Source organism: Bemisia tabaci, chromosome 1 (assembly GCF_918797505.1).
Source record: "Bemisia tabaci chromosome 1, PGI_BMITA_v3".
NCBI classification, from domain to species: Eukaryota; Metazoa; Arthropoda; class Insecta; order Hemiptera; family Aleyrodidae; genus Bemisia; species Bemisia tabaci.
Window position 1 is genome coordinate 61,531,895 of NC_092793.1, and position 25,942 is coordinate 61,557,836.

Below are 25,942 nucleotides of genomic sequence, written 5' to 3' on the forward strand. Positions count from 1 at the left end.
AGCTATCCTTCAAAGCCGAGGAAACTCCTATCTCAAAAGGCATTTTTCTTCTGACAAACCGCGTATTTTTTGTCACACTAACCCCGTTTACATTGAAAGATAGCTCTGTAATGCTTCGTATTGATCAGCCTGGAAAGCGACCGAACACGCTCCGCGCTGAGCACTGTACGGAGACGATAGAGCATTGAAAGTTGCTACGATACGAGGCTTGATTTCCTCTAATCGCCGGAGTTGCAGTGGTAAATCGTCACGAAACTCCAACTCCCTCGCTCCCATACACCTACAGGCACTTGCATTTTCGCCTAACTTAGGGGCAGCTGGCGACCGAAAAAAGATAAGGGTGGTATAAAAGTTCTCAGCATTAAGATGGAGTCATCAGTTCATTTCATCAGCTCTAAGCATCCGAAGGAACAAGCTCCACTCATTGGAAAATGAAGGTTGCCATTGTGTTTGCCATCGTTGCCGTTCTTGGCGTGGCAGCCAACAGTTGTTACAATTCCAACTGCGGCCACTGCGCCAGTTGTAGCGGCGGGCACAGCGGTTGTGGGTGGACGGCCGGCGGGAGGAGCTGGGGATCCCACTGGGCGCCCTCGCCCTCGGGCGCTCACTACAGACCTAGCCACAGCGTCCCTTGTCCGCCCGTCGTAGAGCAGATCCTCACGCCCGGACGCATCGTGATCCAGGAGCCGGCCCCAGCTGTAACCGAGTACGTGGAGAGCGCCCCGTTGGTGCTCCAGCAGGAAGCGGCGCCTAGGTGGGTCTTCGGCGACTTGACTCCCGTCCGCCTCTCGCACCACTCAAAGCCGGCTGTCATTGAGCATTTCGAGACACCGTACATCATCGACGCCTACCAGAAGCAGCATTTCATCAATCACGCGGCCCAACCAGTCCTCCTCGACCACTACGAGTCGCCCGTCTACATCAAGGACGAGGGGCTTCCACCAGTCATCGAAGCCTGCGACTGCCCAGCTCCGGCTCCTCCATGTCCCGGCTACTCTGCCCCCGTCTGCCCTTGCGGCAACCCCACATGCCCGGGCTCCTGCCAATAGTTGTATCACCCATTAGAGTCATGAGTTCCAACTCGTACACCATATACAATTCTTTATTATTCTAGAAATTCAATAAAATTCTTTTCCTCTTCAAACTGCACATATTTCTCTTTTTTCATGTACGAATGAGATTTTCAAAAATTCAAAGTACTCGAGATGGATTCAGACTATTGAACTCCCTCTAAGGGGTATCCAAAGGAAGTACACAGCTAAAGTCTGTGGGATTCTAGGAATGCCCGTTGCGCTCGCAGTTAAAACACAACGCCAGTTTACGTAGATTTTGAAGGCCTACTAATTTAATTGTATACTTCATTACGAAGGTACAGTTTTTTAAACCCAAAGTGAGTATACTATGGTTCTCTTGGAGGAGGAGGGGGGGGGGGCGCTTATGCGAGCATCATAGTGTTTTTTCTCTTCAAAATTGTCACTACTTGTCAAAAGAAGTCACTACTTTCCCTTATATAACTAATTTATTATAATTGAAAACGTCTCGATAAGCGCTGGATGCAGAATAATATTTTAATTTCCAGAGTCCTACAACGTTACTGCTAAAAAAATACTGCGGAAATCCTTTCCACAGTTAAAAGACAGCAGTCAAGTTTTTAATGCAAGCAAACACAACCAAGATAAATTTTGAGTTGTTACCTTCAGGTTACGCAGCTATTCCCGTAAGGAATATTCGGTGGTACGATCTAGAATTTTTTCGGACATTCTATTTTCTGTTATATATCCCTAAAACTCAGGAACTTACAAGTTTTGAGAAAATTCATATCTTCGTAAAACCTGGGTTCATCATTTTCTGTGATTTTGGCGAGTTCATCGGTATTTTATTTTTAGACTCCTAATTGCTGGATTCTTTCATGTTCTTAATTTTCATTCGAAACTTGCTTTATTCTGTTTTAACAAAATAATGACATACGAGCCATGTGTGTATCCCGTTACTGGACATACAAATTTTGAGAAGAAGGTATCTTAAAGTCTTCTTAAAATATGTCTAATACCGTAGACAAAAAAATACACTTAAACTTTAGATGCCTCGTATAAGCCAAAAAAAGTGATTCCATCCAATCATATTTTTATTGTTTTAAACCGGTTAGAATTTCAGAAACGATTACATTAAACTTGTCAAATTCAATGCGCCGTGACATCATTATGGCAGCCAGCGCCGCAGCCAGGAGGGACAGGCTCGTAAATGACGGGGCTACCGTCGTCCGTGATGACGTCAGGCATCTCGTAATGGTCGACCACAGTCGGTTCCGACACATGATTGATGACGATTGACTTCTGAAATAAGTCGATGATGAAGGGAGTCTCAAAGTATTCGATGATGGCTGGTTTAGCGACATGACTGATGCGAACTGCAGAGGCAGATGCATCATTAGAGACTCTTAGGGGGGCGGATTCCTGCTGCAGCACAGCTGTGTCACCCTCCTCAATGCGCTCGGGAAGCACTTGTGCTGTTTTTCGGACCATCGCTTTTCCCGCTCCAAAAACCGGTTCCCCTATTGCACTGGTTGTGACCGCACTGCTTCCAAAAACCCCTCCACTTCCATCAAAATATGGTGCTCGATTGATGCTACCGCAGTTAGTTCCGTCAAAAGAACTGATCGCTCCGTTGATCCCATGTGCAGTTCCGTAGCCTTCGATTGTTTGTCTCATTGGCTTCCATCCATTGTAGTAATTCAATCCAGACGCCCTCTTTAACTCATTTTCGGCAGATTTGGAATCGATTCTTATAATACTGAGAGAGACTACAGAGAAAAATTGATTGACTAGAGAGAAATTGATGTATGTTAATAAACACAGCGAAAGGGACGGACCATTCATTCTGAAGAGTTCTTTTTTTTCCTGGTTATTCAATTTAGCTTTCAGCCGACACAGATACTGTCTTCAGACGGTCAGTGCGAGAGTGAAGGAAATGTTTGATAATTTTTGGCCTATTTCTAATTCTTTTATTTTCTTTGCACTATCATTCATTCTTGTAAAGAGAATTGAAATTTTAAAAAAATCTGGCTAAGTAGTTTTGAGCAAGGATATGGGTATCATTAGACAACCACAAAATATGCGAGATTTTCCAAGATGCAGCTTCAAAAGATGTGCCACTGACGGCCATGCCAAACATCTGTCGCGGCGATAAAAAAATCCGAATGCCCGAAAACTGAATTTAGGGAGAGCTACTGTAGATGATATGAGCGCATTGTATGTGACCCAGAAACCAGACAAAATCGTCGCGGTTCTTATCGATTTACATCGCGCTTCAAGTAATGCAGAAGAGACAATTTCTTTAGATGCAAGCAATTTTTTTCAGCGGGCTCTGATGGGAAGAGATGCTGGTTTCAATATTGTCAATCAAAGCGAAAATTAAACAAAATGATTTGAGTCAGCATAAAGGGAAATACCCTATATTACTCCTTTTTCAAACCAACAGCTTTCCTTTTTCAACTTAACAGGTTTTCAAACACTTTTGATCCATCCGCCGTTAATATCAGACTACTCCGGAGAGAGAAGATTACGACCGGACACAGGGGTGACTTGAAACCTTACACCCTCGAGGACACCTGACACTTTACACTTCACGGAGCCTCGTGTTTGTTTCTGAGATAATGAAGGGCGTAGCAGTATAAAAGTAAAAATATTTCCGGAGATGACATTAGTCATCAGTTTGCCTCAGAGGTATTGGTCTACAAAAGTAACCTTCGAAAAAAATAATTAAATTCCTTCATTATGAAGAGAATCACTCTTATTTTGTTGGGTGTTTTGGCCACAGTGCATGTAGTCCTTAGCCACTGTGGAGCCCCCACTTGCGGCGCGGGCTGTGGCTGTGGAGCTGGATTCGGATCTTACAGAAGAGGTTTCGGGGCAGGATGCAGTGGACTCGGGCGGTTTGGTGGAGTCGTGGGAGGAATTAGCAACGGGATTAGCTTCGGCTCCCGTGGAGGATTCGGCGGTTTTGGAGGGGGTGCTGGAGCTGGTTTGGCCGCGGGAGCCGCTTGTACAATCGTGCAACCGGTTGCTGGACCAGGCAGAATTATCGTCCAGGAGGCACCAACTTTTGTCCCAGAATACGTGGATGGCGCTCCCATCGTGCTGGAACAAGAGGCTGCCCCCAGGTTTGTCTTCGGAGACTTGACCCCACGGCGGCTTTCTCACCAGTCTCGACCTGCCGTGATCGAGCACTTCGAGACCCCGTACATCATCGATACTATGCAGCGGACGACCTTCATCAAGCACGCTTCACGGCCTACGGTCATCGACCACTACGAGCGCCCCGAAGTTATCTCCGACGAGGGACTCCCGATCATTTACGAGCCTGCCTGTGGGGGTTCTGGCTCTTCCTGCGGATGTGGCGCTGTTGGCTGCGATGGTGACTGTGCCTGTCACTGCAAATAGTGACAGCTCATTGCGGGGAGTGTTAATATGCAAAGAAATGCTTCCATAGACAAATTATTGTGCTTATAAAATAATGTAATTGAATAAATCTGAAGGTTGACAGAAAAAAAAATAAATAAATAATACAACTTGCGGCGTTCATGAACGAATTACAATTTCTCTGCGTCTTTTCTCTGAGTACGATTTTTTGGCGAGTTCTATAATTGTTGCAAAATGAGCTTCTTGAAAGCTCATGAAAATGATACCTACACCCTTTAAATGAACGCATAGCACAAAGTTTCACGAAAATGATGTGAGCTAATGGGCTTAACGCAATATTTATAATTAGTTCTCATTGCCGATCAACACTGCGAGACAGCAAAAAAGTCTGTCAAAAAAGGGCCTTTTTGTGCCCCTTTCCGAGGGAACTCAGGGATTTTGTTCAAATGTGGCCTAAACGAGAACTCACGATGAGACAATCCACCTGAAAAGTTTTGGCTCGAGTTAACAGCTTTCGCAAAATAGTGTTCGAAAATTTACAAATTTTATCCTTAAAAAATACGAATACTTTGAGATATCTTAGTTTAAAATACAACTTCAGTTAATCCCTATATATTTTTTGAGGCACGATAACATCAACTGATAAAACCATGTCTCAAAAATGACTCAGTAATCGACCACAGTTGTTCCTTCCAGCAAGGAACTTCAAAATATTAGCATTATTCAATGATAATAGATGTAAAATTTGCAACGCTTTGTTGTCAAAATGAGCTTTAAACTCCAGCTGAAACTTTCCCTGCAATATTTTCTCATATTAAGATTTCGTGTAGGTTGCATTTGAACGAAATCCCTGAGTTCCCAAAAAGAGAGACACAAAAAAGCCTTTTTTTAAAGGTTCATCATACTGCGCAAAGGCTTGAGAGCGACACCTTGATACATAACATGTCGTGGGAGGAAAATCAATCAAATCATAATGATGCATCCATCTTTTTTGGTGAATGCCTCCAAGACAATTAAAAAGCAATCTCAAGACATCATTAACATTATCTTTACAATAAGCTCCGAGACCTCCTAATTTTGCGTAACTGGTAACGCTTAGTTCCAGCATTCCACCGAGCCGATTTTCATTATTTTTGCGGCTTTTGACGGTCAATAATTGTCTCTGGTCTAGATGAGCCCGCTCCTTTCAGATTTTCAAAATATGACCCAGGTTTTTATGTATTACGTGGTAAAGTTGCGAATTCTCCCGTTTAAACAATGTAAATTTTTATTTCTTGTCATATTTCGTTTCAGCGTTCTACTGGACCGATTTCCATGATTTTAGTGACAGGTGAGAGTCCCTAGATGAGCCCGCTCTTTTCAGATTTTCAAAATATGACCCAGGTTTTTTGACAATCACGTTATGAAAAAGATCGAATTTACAGAATGCTCCGTAACTGCTGTCGCTATGCGAAAAAGGTTGCGCAGTGGCCGAGAATGTTGCGTAGTGGCCAAGCAGCCTACGCATTACCTCCACTCCATGAACAAAAGATTCATCGCAGAGAAATCAGGATTGACGGTGGCCGAGTCGTTAAAGAAAAATAAAAATATAAATAAATGAATTATTAAATAAATAAATGAAAATAAAAGGCTAAACACGAGTTGTTGATTCGCTGTTATTGCGAGACGGAGACTCAATGTTGTTCTTCAGAGGGAGGACAATTAAAATTCTGATAAGGCTCTTAAAAATTAATATAAATTATTCAATGTTTAAAAACGTCTTCGGCATGAAATTAGTTAAGCGTACCATCGTGTCCATCGTCCAACTTGCGTAGTAACATATTTTTGGCAACAAAAGCAATATTAGATAGTTTAACAAAAGTCAAAGATTATCAAAATTTTTCGATGTCATTAGCTAGAATTTTTTTGGATATTTTATGAACATTGTTTGTGAAGTGAGACGATACTTGTAGTAAATCTTGAAATCTTGCTCACTTTCAACTTTCTTATTAAATTTTTGCATCAATTTGACGGCCCTTTCAGTATGGTCCTTCACAACTTCATTTAATAAGGCTCGGTGGATGAATAAGGCGATTCACGCTCTGAAGATGTGGATGTTTAGAAATTAGTTCCCCCTTACAGGAGAGAAACAAAAAGGAATTCTTCACGTTAATATTTTTTATTGTTAAGGTGTATATAAAATATCCGTTTCGTTCTCCCCATTCTGCTGGCGCTCCCAAAAATGACCTTCAGCTCATTGAAGACTTAGTAGAATTTGAAAAATTTGATCCTTTAGCAGGAGGCGAGCTCTACAGAAATTTTCAAATCACTAATGGTACTTGAGTGAAGTGCTCGTCCCTCTGTCTCTTTTCGATAAGAGAATTTCGTCGGAGAAGAAGATGCTGTGTGTTTATAATTTAAAACATAATTCAGGCCTCCCTGCCCCACTCAGACGTCGAGATGCTCTGCCTGAGGAATTCACCAGACTGACTGATTTATTTACAAAAAATAGCATGGCTTTTTGTTGACATTCTTGGTATTTCATCGGCATTTTTAGATATAGACCCAGTATATTGGCCAGAAAGCCCGGAATACATACATATGTACCAAATTGTTTTAGCCCTTGAAGTAGTGAAGGACCATACTGAAAGGGCCGTCAAATTGATGCAAAAATTTAATAAGAAAGTTGAAAGTGAGCAAGATTTCAAGATTTACTACAAGTATCGTCTCACTTCACAAACAATGTTCATAAAATATCCAAAAAAATTCTAGCTAATGACATCGAAAAATTTTGATAATCTTTGACTTTTGTTAAACTATCTAATATTGCTTTTGTTGCCAAAAATATGTTACTACGCAAGTTGGACGATGGACACGATGGTACGCTTAACTAATTTCATGCCGAAGACGTTTTTAAACATTGAATAATTTATATTAATTTTTAAGAGCCTTATCAGAATTTTAATTGTCCTCCCTCTGAAGAACAACATTGAGTCTCCGTCTCGCAATAACAGCGAATCAACAACTCGTGTTTAGCCTTTTATTTTCATTTATTTATTTAATAATTCATTTATTTATATTTTTATTTTTCTTTGTTTCCAGGCTTAGGTGGCAGGTGTACCTCCATGTTGTCCCGGTTCATTGATACGAATCCTGACTTTAGCACTTATTTATTACGACCTGTAAATCATCTTAAGTTCTTTGACTGCAATAATTCATTAATCAATCATTGCGAAACGCATCCTTTTGATTTATAATGTTTTCTTCTTTTTACCAAAAACTGAAATCATTTCGTCCTAAAAACGAAAATATACCTCACGTGGTATTTTCTTGGGGGAAAAATAAAACCATAAGATTGATAAAAAGCTAAAAGAGAAGGACGCAACGATAAAAATCGGAAACAAAAGACAAACGTTGTTTGTCATTAAGTTTTCAATTACGTATCAAAGTGAGCTATCAAGTATGTCAAATCTATATTATACAGCTACAAGCAAAATCTTGGAAGCACTATTTCTGACGATCTGCCGGATCGATAAGGATGATCTTTACATGTATGTCATCTGTAGTAGATGTAGATGTGCAAAAAATTATGAAACCCCGAGCTTTTAATGTTGTAGAGCTTTTAAAGCTCATGTCACTTAAGTCCAATGTTAATAGCGTGAGAGATATGTCGTTTCCGCTAGAAAGTCAAGGTGTGGGATTCTACCTGAGTGACTCGAATGAACAATAAAACAATGGAAAAGCTCGTGAAGGGCTCCTAATTCGAAGAGTTGAGGAACAGTGAATCGCTCAGGGTTCAAGGTCCAAGGTATAAGGTTCAACTCAATTTTTCATGCATTCTTCCGGCTTTGATTTGTGGCATTGGTCAATTTACTTGATTGCTGAATTTCTATTAATATCTACAGCAGATAAACAGCAGATACAAAGTGAGAAGGCAGGCGCTGCGTCGCGTCGGGACGGACCAAATATTATTAACTCTTAACGGTCGAAATCCGATTTTTTTTTTTTTAAATTAAGTATTTAAAAATAACACAATAAATAGAAATTTCTATAGTAAGTGGACTGTGAAATTATGTACATCCAGCTATTCCTCATCATTTACAAATCTGAGTGTTACGTCAAAAATTTTGAAATCGATGCAGCTCGAACCTAAAATGGTGTATTAAAATGGAAGAAGATTTTTGCCGATACATATGCGTGGAGGGCCCGCGAAGCGGGCCTGAGGGCTCGAGGCGCCCTCCCAGGGGTTGGGCCGCGTAGCGGTCAGGGGGCAGGGCCCCCTAGTATTACGATACACATCATACATTTAAACAATCAATCACTGTAGTATTATTGAGTGCGATTTCACAGAAGCGCATTCATTTGAAATATGACTGCACAAAAGAAATTGATTGAGCTGTAACAAGGTTAAGAGTTCTTGATATTCTCTGCTGAGAGAAGCCGTAGAGCAGTGGGTATAAAATTAGAATTTAGAACTTCCCTTATTTTTGCCCGAGAAAAAAAGGTTTATATTCAGTTCGGAAGTCTGTAGATTTTATTGGGTATCGATTCTTCGAGCAATTCAAATACAGCTTTGTTCAGACAGCAATGTAACACGATAAATCACAATGGCACTCCGACAAATATATAACAGAAGGTGATAGGTAACCATTACGAGAGCTAAGCCGAAGCCAGGACTCACCAAATGCTCAGGAAGGCTGAATCATTCATCATCATTCTCATAATTTTTCAAAGGCGACCTGTATTGATATAGATCCTACATACACCGGAGCATGCGTTTTTTAAATCAATCTACATATAATATTGTAGGCCGAAATGAAAAAAAAAAAAAAAAAGGCATAAAGTAAATCAATAGTTCAATTAGTCAATGTCATTAAGAATTTATTTGACATACTTTTCACATTACAGTCCTTAAAAGACTGTTATTTCTGTATGTGATTAGATGCAGGCGCAGTCAGATATGCCACAGCTACCGTCGCAACCAGCTGCTCCACACCCGCAGGAAGAGCCAGAACCCCCACAGGCAGGCTCGTAAATGACCGGGAGTCCCTCGTCGCAGATGACCTCGGGTTGTTCGTAGTGGTCGATGATGACAGGGCAAGAAGCGTGGTTGACGAAGGCCGTGCGTTGAACGGCATCGATGATGTACGGGGTCTCGAAGTGCTCGATCACTGCCGGTCTGGACTGGTGGGATAGCCGGACCGGGGTAGAGTCACCGAAGACGAACCTGGGAGCAGCCTCCTGCTCTAAGACGATGGGTGCACTGTCCACGTATTCTGGGACAACGGTTGGTGCCTCCTGGACGATGATTCTGCCTGGTCCAGCAACCGGTTGTACGATTGTTCCGGCAGCGGCAGCGGCTGCGGCGGCCGAACCGGCTCCAGCGCCACCTCCGAATCCTCCGAAGCCACCGGTGCCTCCGAAACCTCCAGCTCCTCCGAAACCACCGAATCCTCTGCCAAAACCACCGCCGATGCCTCCAAGTCCGTTGCCAAATCCTCCTACCACTCCGCCGTAGCGCCCGAAGCCAGCGCCGCATCCGGACCCGTAGCCTCCTCCGTATGATCCCCAACCGGCCCCGCAGCCGCATCCGGCGCCGCAATTACGGGCACCACAGTGGCTCATAACAACGTGCACCGTGGCCATGACACCTAACAAAATCAAGGTACTTTGCTTCATCATGTTGTTTCTTCGCAACCTTGGAGCTGTGTATAAGCGGTTGTCCTGAGAGACAGACTAGGCGAGGAGTGAGGATGTGGTTTGAAACAACGGCACATTTTATATTGGAGTATTTTTGCTGAGGATATCTGCATTCGATTTTTGCTTAAAAATCGATCTTTTCCCCAAAGATGGATTGGCGGCAGGTGCTTCTAAGGAAGAACTGTCTCCTCAAAATAATCTTGAATCCGTCTAGTTTGTACGTGGTTTCACGTTTGAGCTGAATCTGCCACCGTAGTTCCTCAGCAGTATATCAAATTGCAAAAATTCCTAATCTGACTCCGTCACTTGATCCACCTACAAGTAGATTTTTGACATCGTGCTCCTGGCTTATTTTTCTGTATTCAGTGCAGAAGATTAATTTTGTATAGTTTTAAGTAACGTTCAGCCATGACTGCTGGCGATGTTTTTCCTATCGACATTGGAGGATTTAAAATTTCATAATTTTGATGCGTTTAATGTATCTGATTCTTTTTAAAACTTAAAATATACCCACGTAAAATAATCGCTTCGTCAATGATTAGTCGTGGTGTATGCGGATCCTAGAGGGTCAGTTTTCAAATTTCAACAGACCTCTTCATAGTGCAAAATAAAAACTGATTTCTGAGTTATCTTCAGAAATCATACGCACATTTTCCTCCTAAATTTTCTCATGAACAAAACTTCGCATTCAGCGGGGACAACCGGTTGAAGATTTAGTTATCGCTTCCTACAAATTGAGATGTATCCTTGAACTCGCCAGCAAAATACATCCCATATGCTAGCAACGATTGGCACAATTGGCTTCTAACCCACCCATATAGTTAATAAATGTTGCAATATTTTAATTTATCTTAACAGTGAACTGATTACATTTATTTCTAGTATTTCAAACGCACTAGGGATGTAATGCAGTCTATAAAATGGACAAGTTTTAAATGAAGGCATCATTCCCTTCGTTGGCTGTGTGGAAAACTTCTCACTCATCTCCGTGGACATTGGTCTCTTTATCCGAGGGCTTCTTACTATCATCATGAAGCAAAGTACCTTGATTTTGTTAGGTGTCATGGCCACGGTGCACGTTGTTATGAGCCACTGTGGTACCCGCAATTGCGGCGCCGGATGCGGCTGCGGGGCCGGTTGGGGATCATACGGAGGAGGCTACGGGTCCGGATGCGGCGCTGGCTTCGGGCGCTACGGCGGAGTGGTAGGAGGATTTGGCAACGGACTTGGAGGCATCGGCGGTGGTTTTGGCAGAGGATTCGGTGGTTTCGGAGGAGCTGGAGGTTTCGGAGGCACCGGTGGCTTCGGAGGATTCGGAGGTGGCGCTGGAGCCGGTTCGGCCGCCGCAGCCGCTGCCGCTGCCGGAACAATCGTACAACCGGTTGCTGGACCAGGCAGAATCATCGTCCAGGAGGCACCAACCGTTGTCCCAGAATACGTGGACAGTGCACCCATCGTCTTAGAGCAGGAGGCTGCTCCCAGGTTCGTCTTCGGTGACTCTACCCCGGTCCGGCTATCCCACCAGTCCAGACCGGCAGTGATCGAGCACTTCGAGACCCCGTACATCATCGATGCCGTTCAACGTACGGCCTTCGTCAACCACGCTTCTTGCCCTGTCATCATCGACCACTACGAACAACCCGAGGTCATCTGCGACGAGGGACTCCCGGTCGTTTACGAGCCTGCCTGTGGGGGTTCTGGCTCTCCCTGCGGGTGTGGAGCAGCTGGTTGCGACGGTAGCTGTGGCATATCCGACTGTGGCTGCGTCTAGGCATGTAGAGAATAATGTTTCCTCAACATAATGTGTTGAAAGAGAATGAATTATTCTAGCTTTGCTTTTAACATTCTTGAATGCGTTGTAATTTTTCCAACTGTCAAAAAATGAAATAAAACGTAGGTAACCGATGAAACAATGAAAGTTTTTTGGTGATATTGCATGAAAAACACATTTTTAAATACCTTCGAGGGGCATTGTTGAACAATGAAAAGCTAAGCATACCGTCTGAGACGGTTGTACGAATTTATTCATTAAGCTTTTCAAATGAATCACATATTACAGAAAGGGCACTATTGCAGAAATGTTAATTGTTCAGAAAATGCAAAAAACCGATTTGATTAAACTATAAGCTTTTGGAAAAAAAAATTTCGTGGGTTTCTTTTGTCATCCAAGTAGACTAACAATTTCCCTAAAACATTTTTACATGATACTCTTTCTGGGTTGTACGAGGGTTATCCAAAAAGTAAGGTTCCCTACCTTGTATCTTCCGAGCGAAAAGAGATAAATCAAATCGGTAAAAAATCACATATTAGGCATACTCTAAGCTTTAGACCAAGCTCAAGTTTTTGAAAATCGGTCAAAGAATTCGCGAGTAACCTTAATTTTACTGAGACAACCTCCTGCCACCGCGTGCCCACCTCCGGAGTCAGGTTGCGCGGAGACTCGATTATTGAAGACTCGGGTTATCGCCTCTATACATCACATCAACGAGGAATTTTAAAGTTTTCATTGAGTAGGCCTTACCTTACTTTTTGACGTAGTCTCCACATGTTTTTTGACATTTCTGGTATCATTACAGCAGCTTCTTGATGCCCTCCGTGTAGAAGCTTTCGCCTTGACTCCGAAATCAGTCATTGACAGCGATCTGCACTTCCGAATCAGTTGCTTTGCGTAAGGAAATTTTCCCCCAATCCTTCAAACTTTCTTACTTTAGCTCCATGTGACCTTTATATGTTCCCGAGCGGAAAAACTTCCACGATGGAAGCGATTTTTAACCGATTCAGAGGTACAGATAGCTGTCGATGACTGGTTTCAGAGTCAAGGCGAAAGCTTCTACGCGGAGGGCATCAAGAAGCTGCTGTAATGATACCAGAAATGTCAAAAAACATGTGGAGACTACGTCAAAAAGTAAGGTAAGGCCTACTCAATGAAAACTTTAAAATTCCTTGTTGATGTGATGTATAGAGGCGATAACCCGAGTCTTCAAATATCGACTCTCCGTGCATTCTCAACCTGGAGGTGGGCACGCGGCGACAGGAGGTTGTCTCAGTAAAATTGAGGTTACTCGCGAATCCTTTGACCGATTTTCAAAAACTTGAGCTTGTTTTAAAGCGTAGAGTATGCTTGATATGTGCTTTTTTACCGATTTGACTTATCTCTTTTCACTCGAAAGATAAAAGGTAGGGAACCTTACTTTTTGGATGACCCTCGTAAATAATGACATTTGATGAAAGAGCAATAGTGCCCTTTCTGTAATACAAGGGGGAAGGAGCCATAAAGAGTGATAGAATGAAGCCAGAAAATTATTTTAGCCCTTGTTTTTCATCTGAAATGTATGGCAATGATGCATGTCTATAGCGAAAGTTGGAAATTGTATCTCCATTGCAACGTTTCAAAATTTCTGCTCTCTTTTTATTTTATTTTTTTAAAGAGAACTAATAGAGATTTTCCCATGAAATTTTCAGAAAACAATCTTGATGGTGTGAAGAAAATTTACACAAAATTTCAATAGAGAATACTTAGGAACAAAAAAAAGAAGACGAAAAAAAACTTAACCCCTGACAAAAACACATAAAAAATGCGAATATAGTGCCCTGTCTGCACTACAGAATGTGTCTACATACACTAATGCGAAAACCGCAAAAGACTCAATTTCGAAAAAAATGTCGATTGTGCCCTTTCTGTAATAGCTGATTCAAAAAAGTATTCACCCCCCCCCCCTTTTTTTTGAACGTGAGCCCAATAAGAGAAAGGAGTTTATCCTTGGATATCGAAAATTACAGGTTACTATAAAATCATTTACGTAGGAAGATAATGATACGAAATTACTCACCAAAACGTTGCAAGATGTAGAGAAAGTTTCCTTACCTAGAACAAGCGAAAGGTACTTCATTAATTCTCAATAAAATTGTATTACTTTTGAAAGTAAAGTTTTAGTTGTAATGTCTCCTCTCTAGATATAGAGAGGAAACAGGAGAGATATAGAAGAGAAGAGGAAAAATAAGGGATAAGGATAATTTACTGATGAGCATGAATGGCAAGAAATTTACAAGCCATCTTCATAAGTAAAACTGTACGGGTCGAGACCTTGTGATCTTTAATTCTGAGGAATCGCCGGGCCGATTTCTTTGAAATTTGTTGCAAACGAAGCTGTTGATGTCCAGATGATACCAAAAATCCGAACTTTCAATATCGGCTGTTGAGTTTTTTCCTGGAGCTGAGCGAGCCATAATCACTCCCGTGATGGGGAGTTCAGAGGGCTCCGCCCCCTGGTTAGGTGCGGAGGCAAGCGAAGTGAGCTGAGGCAGATGGCTCATAATAAAACAGTTATCTCGCTGCAAGACCCGATTGAACCAATGAGCAATGTGCGATTGGATTGGTCTCCATGGTCCACTTGAATCTCGCCATTAATTTTACCGCATGGACGGAAACTACACTGGGGTGATAACGCTTCATAAACTTTGATGTCTCATCCATAGCACAAGCGTAAAATATTACAACAGATATATTCTTGTTTAGATCCTCCTTCAATTTCGCCGGATAGGCAACAAACATACCGCGGAGCGCGAATAGTTATCTGTTCGAAAAACACGCTGTTATCATTCTTCGATCGAACCGATACACGAAATATGAGCCCCCGGTGGATAACTCAAACCCACTTACATGCGATGAACCCAATATCACCACCAACATTCTAAAACTCTTCACTTCTCTTAATTTAAAAATCTATATTTTTGTTTATACTCCCATTTTCAAAATTATCTGTAAAGACGTTTATAGCCTGAGATGCTGAATGACTTAAAATTATACTAACTAACTAACTAACTATTGATATCGCGCCTTACTTATAATCTGTTTTCAAAGTTATTTGATGTTTTTAATCCATTTGAGGATTCTGCAACCTTGAATTAGCATCGGGTTAGGGTCAGTACATATCCATGCTCCAGGCTTTCAAATTTTCGGGGATTAAGGCGGAGTCGCGGAGTAGAGTCTGTTTCCGCAGATCCACTTGTCAGTTCTTTAAAAATTCGTCGCCACCACCGGGATTCGAACTGGGAACCTGTTGATCTATAGTCAGACCGCTCGGCCAACCTGACTGGCTATACCTTGTCCACTTCCAGGGATAACAGCTTTATGAAGGGGAGAGCAGCTTTTAGTTTCTTTTCATTTATCGTTTTGGATCCAGTTGTTCTGAAGATTTATTGGTATAATCGTTGGTAGCAAGAACATCTACACTTTAAGCTTTGAAGCCTCCTAAAGTTTCATTTTTAGAGTTCTGGCGTTCTACCGGAGCGATGTTCATGATTTTTGCGGTTAATGGCAGACAATTGTTTCTAGGTAAGCCCGCTCTATTCAGATTTTGTAGTTATGGTCCAGGTTTTTGTATATGCAGCGGGCAAGTTGCGAATTCACCCATTTAAGTAAACAGTGTCAATTTGTATCTTCTGTCACAATTCGTTCAAGCCTTCTACTCGGCCGATTGCCATGATTTTTGCGGCTATTGACAGTTGATAGTCATTAGATGAGCCTGCTGTAATCAGATTTTGGACATAGGACCCGGATTTTTTTATACAAGAGTAGACCAGGGAGCTTAGAAAGGGGGGGCGGGCAAAATTTGAAATTCCCACCAATGAAAAATGTTGGGAATTTCAAATTTAGGGGAAAACTGAACTAAGCGGGAAATGTTGAATCTTGGTCTGTTAGTATGGTAAGGTGAGTGAATTGAAGGTAGGTATGCTTCTTTTCTACAAACTACCCAAAAGCGACAAAACGCTCCGTTCCGTTCGTTCTGTATCGTTTCAGTCTTGGAGTGAAGTTTGAAATAAATGCCGATTTTTTTATTTGATTCTCATGGGTCCAATCGCTCCCGACCAGAGGGAGATTGGACAAATGAAAGTTTCGGGATGATCATTTTTTTATTTTTTTGGTCGTTCTTTTGTCGAAGCGGTCCTGAGAGAGCGCGAAGCGCCCGCTGGGTGTTGGGGCGAGTAGCGGTCGCGGTAGTGAATAATGTATATTGGTGACTTGAAGGTGATAATTATACTAATGCAGACATCAAAATGAAATAATACGAAGAAAGAATCACTGTTCACCGAACTTAAGAAGAGAATGTGTGAATTTATTCATACAATTTTCCATTTGATCTTGACCGACAAAAAATACAGAACTTCAGAAAAAATGTCCCAATAAAAAGTCGATGAAGTAAAAGCATTAAGTTCTATTCAGTGATGAACACCGTGAACAGTCTTCGAGAACCCAAATGGTGCTAAGCACATTTTGAATTCCCATTCATCATTCAGCCCGATTCATAAGCATTTACTCACAATATAGATTCTCCTTGAAACTTCATTCTCACATTTGATTATTTTCTTGAAAGTGACTCTTTATTTCGAAATACTCGGTGACTCTTCTTCACTGAGTGAAAATAATCAACCTAGAATGTACAGCATTTACGATGATTCGTTTCCTTGTTAGAAAAGAAGACAAGCTGAAAGTAACAATGAAATAGAGAGCACGATTGAACATGTCCGCACACAGCCTTTCTGCAGGCAGACTATAATAGAAATCGATGTAAACGCAAAGTCATCCCTAGCAAGCGAATGCCACGAGGGATAAACGAAAGAGATGCCTGAGCTTAATTTTAAACTTCAGTGGTGACTGCTGACGTGAAACATAACGAGCAGAAGTTGGAAAAAGCCAAATGATGAAAGATGAGCACAGTGAAAAAAGACAGTAGAGAGCAGAAAAAAAGGAGCACCTCGAAATTAAATAGGCTCCGGGCCGTCGTGCGATCTCCGGGGCCTCCGTGCTCTTTGATCACTGCCTTCAATGGGGCTGTTGCAAACCTTTACACTCAAGCGGGGGAAAAAATACGTCTGCTCGGTTACATCGCAGAGGCTAAGATAAGCCTACATGGAGAAAAATTGATTGCTGCTTTAAAAATTAAAGTGGTACGAAGTATGTCCGACATGTTTCAAATGTACATTTTACAATTATTGTGGAAGCTAATTTAAGCGCCCCGGTGGTTATATTAGCAATTTTTAACTGTAAAATGTACATTAAAACAAGTCGGACTCTTATTTCAACTACAAAATTGTTACATCAGCAATTTCAAATTTTCTCCGTGTTCAATTGAAAAGGTTCATAATAATTCACTCCTTACTTCACTATTTGCGCGGAAAATTGGCACACTTTTAAATATCCTGATAAAACAGTAAACTGCAAGAAAATGTTGCTGAATGTAAATGAGTGACCTGGGATTGTGTGGGTCCTAAAATGACCTTTGTCACACATACAATGCATTTTTCGAAATTAACGATTACCTATTTATTTACTCGAAAAACGTATTTCTTACTTCCTCTCCTCTTTCTTTCCGTCACTGAAAAATAAAGTTCAGTAAATTATGGAACCACGATTTTGTTCGGTATACACAACCGAATTATTCGGTCTGTTCAACCGAATTGTTCGGTTTGTGCCACTGAACCTAAATGAATTCTTACAGTTCGGTTCAGTGGACCGAACAGTTCGGCTGAGTAGACCGAATAATTCAGTCGTGTGTACCGAACAAAATCGTGGCTCCACAATTTACCGAACTCTTTTTCCAGTGATACCCTTTTCGCTCTTTCTCCAGTCTCTCTTTCACTTTTTCATTCAATCTTACCTATTTCCCTAAATTCCTTAATTTCCTCGTTCTAGAATATATAGTTGATTTTGAGTTAACTTTACGTAACTTAACATGTTTATTATCTTATTTTTACAACCTTTAAAAACTTTACAATACTTTGATATTCTTGTAAAACAGGGAACACTTCTAAGAGAAAAATTTGAGATGTAAAAACCATGACTAACAAAATGTAGGGTCTTCGTTGTTTGTGCCAATTCAAATAGCTGCGTCATATAGTGGCAGCCATTTAACGAGGATGAGGGTCATCCAAAAAGTAATTTTATATACACTGTAAATAACTCGAGAACTAAAAATGATATCTCAAAACTGAAAACAGTTCCTGACTTCTTACATTCAAAGCTCTTCACGCAGCCCAAGTTTTTGAATTTTGAACTAGAGCTTGATGAGGTAATCGATTTTTAGAAAAGAAACTCCCAGTGTCCCCGCGAGTTCCGTCCACCGACTGAGACGGGTGGCAATGAGGAATATGCATCGTGTTGCCACGTAACTATTGGCTTTGGCGTTTTTCCTTCAAGGTGTAATAAAAACAAAGATGATAAGACCTCTTATCCTGGATCAATCAAGATGAACGAATTTCAGGAAAAATCAGCAGAAATGGTCCCATATGCATGATCAACACGTCATTAAATGAGTGATGTGCGTGCCATCATAGTCTTGCCGTTGCAAAATACCCCCGACTGAGAAAGCCGCATTGTCAGTTGATGTTTTTCTGCAAATATTAACAAAAATATTACCGAAATAAAGGTTCAACCAACGGTCGTTCATCATGGACCCTATCTGCAATTATTACTGCTAAGATTTACGGTGACAAGCGATGAAAACAAATAGTTTAATTGTGTGTTTTCTATTTCCAGTTTTAATTTTTTACCAACTTGTACATGATTGACTATAATTTCATTTTTTCAAGGAACATTTTTAGTCAAAACATAACCGGCATTGTATTTAGCTTCTTCTTTTTATCCTTCAGTGGCAGACAGGAATGCCACAGCCACCGTCGCAACCAGCTGCTCCACACCCGCAGGAAGAGCCAGAACCCCCACAGGCAGGCTCGTAAATGACCGGGAGTCCCTCGTCGCAGATGACCTCGGGTTGTTCGTAGTGGTCGATGATGACAGGGCAAGAAGCGTGGTTGACGAAGGCCGTGCGTTGAACGGCATCGATGATGTACGGGGTCTCGAAGTGCTCGATCACTGCCGGTCTGGACTGGTGGGATAGCCGGACCGGGGTAGAGTCACCGAAGACGAACCTGGGAGCAGCCTCCTGCTCTAAGACGATGGGTGCACTGTCCACGTATTCTGGGACAACGGTTGGTGCCTCCTGGACGATGATTCTGCCTGGTCCAGCAACCGGTTGTACGATTGTTCCGGCAGCGGCAGCGGCTGCGGCGGCCGAACCGGCTCCAGCGCCACCTCCGAATCCTCCGAAGCCACCGGTGCCTCCGAAACCTCCAGCTCCTCCGAAACCATCGAATCCTCTGCCAAAACCACCGCCGATGCCTCCAAGTCCGTTGCCAAATCCTCCTACCACTCCGCCGTAGCGCCCGAAGCCAGCGCCGCATCCGGACCCGTAGCCTCCTCCGTATGATCCCCAACCGGCCCCGCAGCCGCATCCGGCGCCGCAATTACGGGCACCACAGTGGCTCATGACAACGTGCACCGTGGCCATGACACCTAACAAAAATAGAGTGGCTTGCTTCATAGTGAAGTTTTGACCGGCTAGGATGCTGTTCTCAAAGACCTAAAAGGGAGTGATTATTTTCTCGGAGACGGACTTGCCTTTTATAACCACTATTTCACCTTTCACTGTGCGGCCAGATTGTTTCTGCAAGTGTTGTGAAGGGGAAGGAGGGAGTGGGAGTTGGAGGGTTGGACAAGGAAAAATGCCATTAAAAACTCCAGGCTAATTTTCTCTCCGAGTTACATCGCAAATAGTGGATATTTGAGCCACTAATCGTGCACTGAATGCGATCTCATCGCGTGGCTTGTACCTACACGTGATGAATTTTGGCTATGGACTGTTTCTGATAAGAAATTGCTAGCGAGGTTCTGTTTTGCAGGTCTTCCTAGGTGAGGCACGTTATTTTCTCCTTCGTCCCATCCATCAGATCAAATCTATCTAGGACACCATTTGCTATCGAGATCATATGAAATGGACTACTTCGTTTGCAAGTCAAGTTGCGTCAGAAATTCTGTCTGAATTTTTCCTCCAGTCTTTCAACGTATTCATTTAATCCTTTCAATTTTGAAGAGGGAGAAAATAGCATCCCATCCTTAAATTCTTATCAGATATACCCGGGTTGAATTTGATAGGTGATGAACATGATACGTACTTCTCAGATTACATTCTTCCCGCAATTAGAGAAGTTACATCTAATAGTGGAAATACACTTTAGCTTAAAAAATGATATTTCATTGAGGGTACAATTTTCCACGTTTATCACGCTACTATGAGTTAGAATTCTGAACCACTCTACAGAAAACTATCAGTGCTATGGATGAAAAACGGTGCTTGGGGGTATTAAAGGGGAGACTGTTGGAAGGTAATCACCATTCTTTCGTACATCTTCAAGGATCATACAAGTCTACCCATCCTGCTCTTAGACATCCACCCCAATCGCTCAAACGTTGCCATGAAGAAAGTTACTCTGATATTCTTGGGCATAATGGCCACAGTGCACGTTGTTATGAGCCACTGTGGTACCCGCAATTGCGGCGCCGGATGCGGCTGCGGGGCCGGTTGGGGATCATACGGAGGAGGCTACGGGTCCGGATGCGGCGCTGGCTTCGGGCGCTACGGCGGAGTGGTAGGAGGATTTGGCAACGGACTTGGAGGCATCGGCGGTGGTTTTGGCAGAGGATTCGGTGGTTTCGGAGGAGCTGGAGGTTTCGGAGGCACCGGTGGCTTCGGAGGATTCGGAGGTGGCGCTGGAGCCGGTTCGGCCGCCGCAGCCGCTGCCGCTGCCGGAACAATCGTACAACCGGTTGCTGGACCAGGCAGAATCATCGTCCAGGAGGCACCAACCGTTGTCCCAGAATACGTGGACAGTGCACCCATCGTCTTAGAGCAGGAGGCTGCTCCCAGGTTCGTCTTCGGTGACTCTACCCCGGTCCGGCTATCCCACCAGTCCAGACCGGCAGTGATCGAGCACTTCGAGACCCCGTACATCATCGATGCCGTTCAACGCACGGCCTTCGTCAACCACGCTTCTTGCCCTGTCATCATCGACCACTACGAACAACCCGAGGTCATCTGCGACGAGGGACTCCCGGTCATTTACGAGCCTGCCTGTGGGGGTTCTGGCTCTTCCTGCGGGTGTGGAGCAGCTGGTTGCGACGGTAGCTGTGGCATATCTGACTGCGCCTGCATCTAATCACATACAGAAATAACAGTCTTTTAAGGACTGTAATGTGAAAAGTATGTCAAATAAATTCTTAATGACATTGACTAATTGAACTGTTGATTTACTTTATGCCTTTTTTTTTTTTTTTTTTTTTTTCATTTCGGCCTACAATATTATATGTAGATGATTTAAAACACGCATGCTCCGGTATATGTAGGATCTATACAGGGTGATCCAAAAGTCCCTTCCACCCCCTCTAACTTTTTACCTAATTGAAGTAAAGATTTGAAACTTGGGGGATATTCCTAGGTCAAAGGGAGCTACTTTCTGACCCTCTAAACTTTCCAGGGGGACCCCCCTTGGGGGGGCAACGGCCCCCAACTTTAAATTTTCAAATGGGAAGACCCCCTTTGTGATAACTCGTTCGAAAGAGCATAAAAAAAGAAAACTTTTCGCGCAAACCCGAAGTCAATATCTCAAACCGTTTCAAAATTTCAAAATGGCCGAAAATTCACACCGGTTATTTGTTGATGGATTTGCGCGAAAATCGGTATGTAGGGGTATTTTGACACGAGAAAAACGAATTTGACGTTAGATTTTCAAAAAAAACCAAAATTTCCAAAATGGCCGGCGGTTAAAGTTCAAAATGACCAAAACTTGATTTTTTTATAAATCTAAGTTCAAATTTGTTTATCTTATGCCAATATACTCTCAAATTCCAAGTTTTAGGCAAATCCATCAGGAAAGAAACCAAGGTGAAAATTTTCGGCCATTTTGGAAATTTCGGTTTTTTTGAAAATCTAACGTCAAATTCGTTTTTCTCGTGTCAGATACCCCTACATACCGATTTTCGCGCAAATCCATCAACAAATAACCGGTGTGAATTTTCGGCCATTTTGAACTTTAACCGGCCGCCATTTTGAAACGGTTTGAGATATAGGCTTCGGATTTGCGCGAAAAGTTTTCTTTTTTTATGCTCTTTCGAACGAGCTATCACAAAGAGGGCCTTCCCATTTGAAAATTTAAAGTTGGGGGCCGTTGCCCCCCCCCCCCCCCCAAGGGGGGTCCCCCTGGAAAGTTTAGGGGGCCAGAAAGTAGCTCCCTTTGACCTAGGAATATCCCCCAAGTTTCAAATCTTTACCTCAATTAGGTAAAAAGTTAGAGGGGGTGGAAGGGACTTTTGGATCACCCTGTATCTATACAGGTCGCCTTTGAAAAATTATGAGAATGATGATGCAAGATTCAGCCTTCCTGAGCATTTGGCGAGTCCTGGCTTCGGCTTAGCTCTCGTAATGGTTATCTATCACCTTCTGATGTATATTTTTCGGAGTGCCATTGTGATTTATCGTGTTACATTGCTGTCTGAACAAAGCTGTATTTAAATTGCTTGAAGAATCGATACCCAATAAAATCTACAGACTTCCAAACTAAATATAAACCTTTTTTTCTCGGCAAAAATAAGGGAAGTTCTAAATTCTAATTTTATACCCACTGCTCTACGGCTTCTCTCAGCAGAGAATATACAAAGTAGAGTGTAGTATAGCATATTTGTTTTTTCTAAGAGCGCAATAAATGAGAAAAATCATGTAACATTGCACTAACCTACATTTTGGGAACTGAATGATTAACAAATTCAATCTTTGTGTTGGACCCGAGGGGAAAAAAGAAGATAGGTAATCCAAGTCCGATTTCAGATGCCTACTTTTCCTCAGTTTAAAATTTGCTTAGAATGGTTGAAAATAAATTGTTGGCAACTAGGTTTTGGTATGTGTTTCTCTGAACCTGTTTTTGCATTAGGCGAGGCAAAAAGTAAAATCCTCAGTTTCAAGAGAGTTCTTTTAAAATTTAATTTTTAAGATAAAATCTCCGGTATCATAAAAATTGAGAAGTTACACCGATTTATAGTTTTTGAGAAAATTGCAATGTTATGAAAATTTTAAAATTTCATTCTAAACAGAACAGCCTAAGATCTAGGTATTTTTTTTTCAATGAGTAAAATTTGCGCATCAAGCATGAATAGAGTCGTATAGCTGAACGGTCACAACCTCATCCAACTAACACCAAATGACCGTTCAAATGCCTTGTACAATAATGCTGTTTATTTGTCTGTTTTTCTTTCCAGGTGATATTAGCAGAGCACCCAGCCCACCCTCAAGCGCCTTCATTCTTGGATTAACAAACATTCAGGCTTTCGCCCGCTCACCACAACACATCCCCGAGGCCGTCCGAATCTCCACAGCGCCCACCAACCTCACTTCACAACTCCGCACACAACCCCCACCACAGTAAAATCTCCAAACACCCCAGCCTCTCCAACCCCCCCCCCACCACACACGACTAATCAGTGTAGAACCTGCGCCCCAGCCCCCACTAAGCACGCTACCGTAAAACCCACCCCCAAGAACAGACTGCCCGCCCCAGTGAAAAAATGCCCCCCTGCCCAAAAGACGTTCCGGATCGTGTACCCCAACGACTCCCAAACCTCTCCCATAGCAAGCAGCACAACCATCGCCCCACCCAGCCCTATATAGATCAAGAGTACCCCTACACTCCCGACTCCACCTTGGGTCCTTCAATCAAGGTAATTTCTAAAAGCATCGGGCTCAGTTTGAACAAAACGAGTGAGGACCAGCCCATGTCACTAAACCAATAGTCCAGCACTAAACACTCCACCTCCCCCCGACCAAATTAACACCACCTAATCAAGGCTCCACAATTATCCATACAAAACCCCACAGCAACAAAACCATAACCCCACACCCCCCCCCCAATCCCCACTTACTTTTCTGCCAAAATTCACAAAGTATGGTGGCCCTTGACCAATCGCCCATGCGACCCCATAAAGAATATATGCATAACAGAGCAAACTCCCCACAACGGCTCTTATGTATAAGATGAGTGGCCTGAAAAACGTCCTATAATTGTCCATGGCCGAGGGGCACATGGAAAGATTGGTGCTCCTGGTGGGAATCGCACGTCTACTTTCTTCTCCATGAAATTTGGTTGTCTCCAAGGGGGAACCGTAGTTTTTTTTTCCACAGGCCATAAATATCATGTAGCCCCCATGGGGGATACTTCTATATCCTCAATGTGAGATACCCCATTCCTATGTGCTCATGGATCTTCATCCTAAAGCAAACAACAACAAGTCACCCGGAAAAGCTATTCCTAACCCCCATTACCAAATAATACAACCAAAACGCCAAAAACTCGCGAGCCCAAGCCCCAGAATCCAGGCCACCACCGGATAAAACAACCCCTACCCCTCCGAACAGACGCCAACCAACTCCACCCCTACCCTTCACCTGAGAATACGCCTTATATAAGCACCCCAGCCATCCATATGTCCAATCTCCTCCTCACCCCCTTTCCGGCGGGGCGCCCAAGCGCCGCCCTCCTCCACTCACCCCCCCACCTCCAAACAAAAAAACCCCGCAACCATGACCCTCCACCCACCCCTCAACGCAACGTCACTCAAACGGAGTGGAGCGTTTCGTCGCTTTTGGATCGTCTTAAGGAGAATAGCATACTCTCGATTCACTCACCTAACCCTAGTAACAGACCAAAATCCAACATTTCCCGCTTAGTTCAGTTTTCCGCTAAATTTGAAATTCCCACCATTTTTCAAATTTTGCCCCCCCCCCCCCCCCCATCTGAGCTCCCTGGTCTACTGTTATATGAAAAAATTTGGTCCTATTTCCAAAATGTGATTACAGCGGGCTCATCTGAGGACTATCACCTGTAGATAACCGCAAAAATCATGGAAATCGGCCCATTAGAACGCTCAAACGAACTGTGACAAAAAATAAAAATTTACTTTATTTAAATGGGAGAATTCGCAACTTTACGACGCAATATAAAAAAACCTGGGTCATATTTTCAAAAACTGAATAAAGTGGGTTCGTTTAGAGCCAATTGCCTGTCGATAGCCTCAAAAATCATGAAAACCAGCCCGGTAGAACGCTGGAACTAAGTGTTACCAGATAAACAAAAGGAGGTCTTGGAGCTTAAAATAAAGATTCACGTCAGTTCAAATTTTTTCCTCTTTGAAATTCTGAGCCAAAAAACCACTTAAAAAAAAATTAAAAAGTCTGGCAGGTTAACATGTGATACTTGTCAACACTGATGTGCAAAATTAAGCGCTTTTTAATATTGAATAATTTCTTCAGTAGAAATTTATTGTAAAAATAATTTCGTCCGTAAAAGCATTCAGTTCTGTGAGGAAGCTAATTACAGACTGGGAAACTGCCGGGTAAAAACGACAGAACAAAATAGCAACTGGAAGTTATCACATATTCCATTCGTTAAAAAGTTCCAAGCCTCAGAAATTCAAACAGGCAAATTGACATTATCCTGTCTCCTATATTTCAGCCCTCAAGTTACAAGCAAATGTCCTTGAGCTCTCACGCGAGGCCGAGGCCCTCAATATTTAGAAAGCAGAAAGTAGCCATGAAAATTTACTAACCCGACTCAATTTAGTACTAAGTCCCGACCGAACGCCGAATCTGAGTCGGCAAACGCGAGACCATGTTTACGATAAATGACGCTCAAGAATTTTCGGGCAAATCAAAAATTAGCGAAGACTACGGCAACAATAAACAAAACTAAGATGATCAGGATGCTGCACTGCGGACTGCGCCCAGCCGATGCGGAGCAACGGCTCGCGTTTCAATGCTGAGCTCAAAACTGCAAGCGTCAAACAAACATTTTTTGGAGATTGTATTTCTGTCGTGACCCCACATCATTCAACTTTAAATGAAACGATGGCTCATATAAATAAGTGCGCATATAAATGAGGATTATTCAAAAATCATCTACCAACG

At 42.6% G+C, this 25,942-nt stretch overlaps 2 protein-coding genes across 4 annotated transcripts in view; both read right to left on the minus strand.

Annotated features, from left to right (window-relative positions):
• retm (real-time) overlaps positions 1-25,942 on the minus strand; it is a 135,422-nt gene that overhangs the window by 82,033 nt on the left and 27,447 nt on the right. Inside the window, exon 3 of one of the 3 annotated variants that reach the window (XM_072304791.1) lies at positions 13,928-13,962. The exons of the other annotated variants lie outside the window; for them this stretch is intronic. Coding sequence (XP_072160892.1) covers positions 13,928-13,962 — 35 coding nt within the window. The remainder of the gene's footprint in view (positions 1-13,927; positions 13,963-25,942) is intronic. 3 annotated transcript variants of the gene reach the window in all.
• Positions 9,258-10,164, minus strand: LOC109035740 (uncharacterized). The gene has a single exon (XM_019049476.2). The coding sequence runs from the start codon at positions 10,077-10,079 to the stop codon at positions 9,336-9,338; it is 744 nt and encodes a 247-aa protein (XP_018905021.2). The 5' UTR covers positions 10,080-10,164; the 3' UTR covers positions 9,258-9,335.

Coding starts and splice junctions, on each gene's coding strand:
- LOC109035740 (XM_019049476.2), bottom strand. CDS start 10,079: ATGATGAAGCAAAGTACCTTGATTTTGTTAGGTGTCATGGCCACGGTG.